The 3,548-nt window shown below is 33.1% G+C and overlaps 1 protein-coding gene across 2 annotated transcripts in view; it reads right to left on the bottom strand.

Moving 5' to 3' along the window:
* The window catches only part of LOC106457560 (tribbles homolog 2-like), a 10,280-nt gene that overhangs the window by 3,024 nt on the left and 3,708 nt on the right, over positions 1–3,548 (bottom strand). For both annotated transcript variants that reach the window (XM_013916992.2, XM_022383537.1), the window contains exon 4: positions 3,461–3,531. In XM_013916992.2, the coding sequence (XP_013772446.1) occupies positions 3,461–3,531 (71 nt within the window). The remainder of the gene's footprint in view (positions 1–3,460; positions 3,532–3,548) is intronic.

The raw sequence follows: 3,548 nt of genomic DNA, 5'->3' as shown, positions 1-3,548 counted from the left end.
AATTATTTATGATTTTAACTTTATACACAAGTGTCAAAATACTATAAATACCCATTTAGTGTTTCAAAACTAATACGTTGAAGTAAAAAACAAAACAAAAAATGCACAGATGTATTTTCTGACAACATGAATTCGTTTCTGAGTTTAAATCTTTTTACTGTTATTTCTTAAGAGTCAGAAATTAATGCATATCTCATTCACGAGCAGTTTTCCATCGATTCACAATGGGCACGAAAAACTGAAAACGAGACATCCAAAGTTTCTTCTCAGAATTAGATAACACTCTTGATTGACACTAGGGCGATTAATAAACCACCCAAAAACGAACCTTATATACAATAATTTACTCCAAACTTTGAAGTTGGAAAAACAACTTCGGCAAGAAACGCACAAAAACCCATAGCTATTGGTTAAAACAAGTTTGCACACATAAGAATTGATCTTAATATTCACTAAAATGATTGTTGTTGTTAAGCAGAAACCTATACAATGGGCTAATTGTGCTTTGCCTCTCACGGGTATCAAAACCCAGTTTTCAACTATCCGCTGTGCCGTGGGGTGGGGACTAAAATGAACTCACAAAAAAAGAGCCACATCCTAAGAATATTCCGAGGATTCGAAATTTTTATTAAAAAAATAAACATCTAATTATCGGTATGTATACACGCCCCTGTTTTCCTGAAACCGAGGTTTCTAAGGACTAACTAGTTTATCAAAAATACTTCTGCAGCGTTGTTCGTGGGCCAACCACAATCACCGGTACATGATAACGCAAGACTTCTTTGAACAAGGGTGACAAATGGTCGTGATTCATCTCTAAATTAAGCGTTGCGTACTAATTTATTAACAACATGATTCACCTTAGAAAAGTAAAGAAGACATGCAAAGACTTAAGATTCTTCATCAAAATTGTTAGAACTTAATTAAGTGTAATTACCAGGTTAGGTATCAAAACAATGAATTGATTTTTTTATTCTGTTGCGTCAAATTGCAAACTTCTGTCGCATGTGACATGACAGGTTTTTTTTTTTTTATTATATAATATGGATGAACATCAACCAAAAGCGTCCTTTCCTTTACATTAACATTAATATTTCATTTTCGGTAGCTGGGGGGTTTTGTGTGTGTGTGACAGCTTCTTCCAAATTCACGGCGAATATTAGGAAAAAAATAATGTCAAACTACCATTTATTTTACTTTCAACATGACGTAGTTTGACTTCTACAAAATCTATAGAATTATAAATAACATTTAGTCAAGTACACACGAGGCTTAAAGAACTAGTCGTGATAACGTGGATAACAAAACTATTTTATGTTCTTAAAAAAACAAAATCCGTCAAGTTGTGCGTTAAGTATCACATACAAATGATATCATCCACACAAAAAATCAAAATAATAAAAATAAAATTTACTTCAAAAATGTCAGAAAAATTTTAGCTAAGTTCTTTGCGAACTTAAACGCACGTTTATAAATAAGTTATCTACAACCATCAGATTACCTCAAAAGAAAATTACGTTAGTGTTTGCGTTATTCTTCACTCCACACAAGTAACTGATATTTGTATAGATACTTTTAGAGATAAAAATGAATAAAACTCCTATAACCTGAGCGCTTTCGAAAGCGCCCGGGTTATAGGGTTTTTATTCATTTCTATCAAGACTTCTTGAACCTACTACGTGTTTTTCTGACATCGTGAATACTTTTAGAGATATGTAGTATCACTTGGTTCTAATTATGTATTCTATGGACAAGCTGTGATAAGATAGCGTTTTCCAAAACCAAAAGTTAGAATTTTGACACGACAAGAAGGTTAAGACAAGTTAGAATTTCCGTCTCTCATCGGTAACCCCTGATGAAGAAGACCAGTGCTCTTGCACTGATGAATTATAATTCATCGTGTACTGTGCTTTTTTTTTCGTTCTTCGATGTTTCCCCCCTTTTTCAGGCAAGATGCGAAATCCTATGAAACTGGTTTAACTCGGTGACAAGTAGCGATTCCAACAACAGAAATTCTCAATAAAAAACAACGTAGTACAGATTTCGAAATAATTTTGAAAGATTAAATTAGTATTTAAATGCTACAGATTCTTCAGAATACTGTACCTATATCAACACACACTGGTTACTTATGATGGAGCAATGGGCAATCCAAATATCATACACATTAATTACAAGTCACTACAAGTCTGGGCTCGTTTACGAACTGTTTCTGTGCTAGATTACCGTTAAGAACTTCCCGAAACCGGTCTAATTCGGTGACAAAAGTGACGCAACCGAGAATAAGCTGGGTCTCGTTTTTTTTAATTGATGAAATGTTAAATTTTGATGTTTGGGAGGGGGGGTGGCTTTAGACATGCATATTTACAATTTTCGAGTTCGAAACAGAAATATGGCGACGCTGGCAAGTAAGTGTCTTACGAATATCAATCACATCAGAATTATTTCATAAACAGACAAAACCAGCATCTGCCGATTCGAAAATGAATATTAAGGCACATTATCATATGCTTGTTTAAAAATGGTTTATATACCGGAGAATTTAAAAAACACCCCACGAAACGTGGGCTATAATATATGCTGCATCGTAAATATGAATACCTTCTCCAGGGTTCTTACACGTCTTCGAATCCTTGAAACTTCTACAACTCAATAACATCTATTATGGTCATTGGAATGTTCTCCACTTTTAAAACTTCATTATATCTATGCGTGCACATAAACACAACAATAAGTTGGTTACAAAAAATCCAAATATTATGGTGATACACCAAAGTTATCAAAAAAATGTGAAATTAAAAAAAAATAAGGTAATAAAAGAAGGTAATATTGGTTCCTTTGCTAAGCCGATAATTTCATAAAGTTTGTTACAAAATCCCCCTGGGATACTGATACTCATAATTCGAATACTTCATTCGTGAGAAGTTGAATTAATATTTTGCTAAAGTTATCAGACTTACAAGCAATATATTTGGCATAGCAGCGATAATGAGTATAAAAAATATAAAAAAGGTAACTAAAAGGAGCAAGTCTAAAGCTGGTCTCTAACTTTACGAACACTACAAATAGCGAATTTCTTTCATTCCTCATCACAAAAACTATAAATGAAATGAGCTATAACTAGGCCTCTTCTGCAGGAGCGTAAATATACTGACGTATTTCATTTCTTCGCAACATGTAATAGTTGTAGTACTTCCTTGTCGTATTTTTCTTCCTTTTTAAATAAGGAAGGTTAATATATTTAGCGCAAAAATAAATTATTATTATTATTATTGAGTAAGAACAGGGGCTTTAGAAAAACTACAAGGCAGTAACGAAACACACCATTAACGATTACGCAAGAAAAAAAAACACAATTATGTAGTATCAGGCTATCAAATTCTAAGTGTAACTTAATTTCTGCCAAAAACAAGAGGTGGGAAATAATAAATAAATATATATATATGTATATACACATTACCTTTCGAGATCTTTAAATACAAATTTTCGAAGCTTAAGATCACGTAAAACCACGCCGGAATCGTGACATGCCTGAACAGCTTGAACGA

Source organism: Limulus polyphemus, unplaced genomic scaffold (assembly GCF_000517525.1).
Source record: "Limulus polyphemus unplaced genomic scaffold, Limulus_polyphemus-2.1.2 Scaffold345, whole genome shotgun sequence".
Classification (NCBI taxonomy): domain Eukaryota; kingdom Metazoa; phylum Arthropoda; class Merostomata; order Xiphosura; family Limulidae; genus Limulus; species Limulus polyphemus.
The sequence above is the reverse complement of the archived record's forward strand: the minus strand, read 5'-3'. Positions and strand labels throughout refer to the sequence as shown.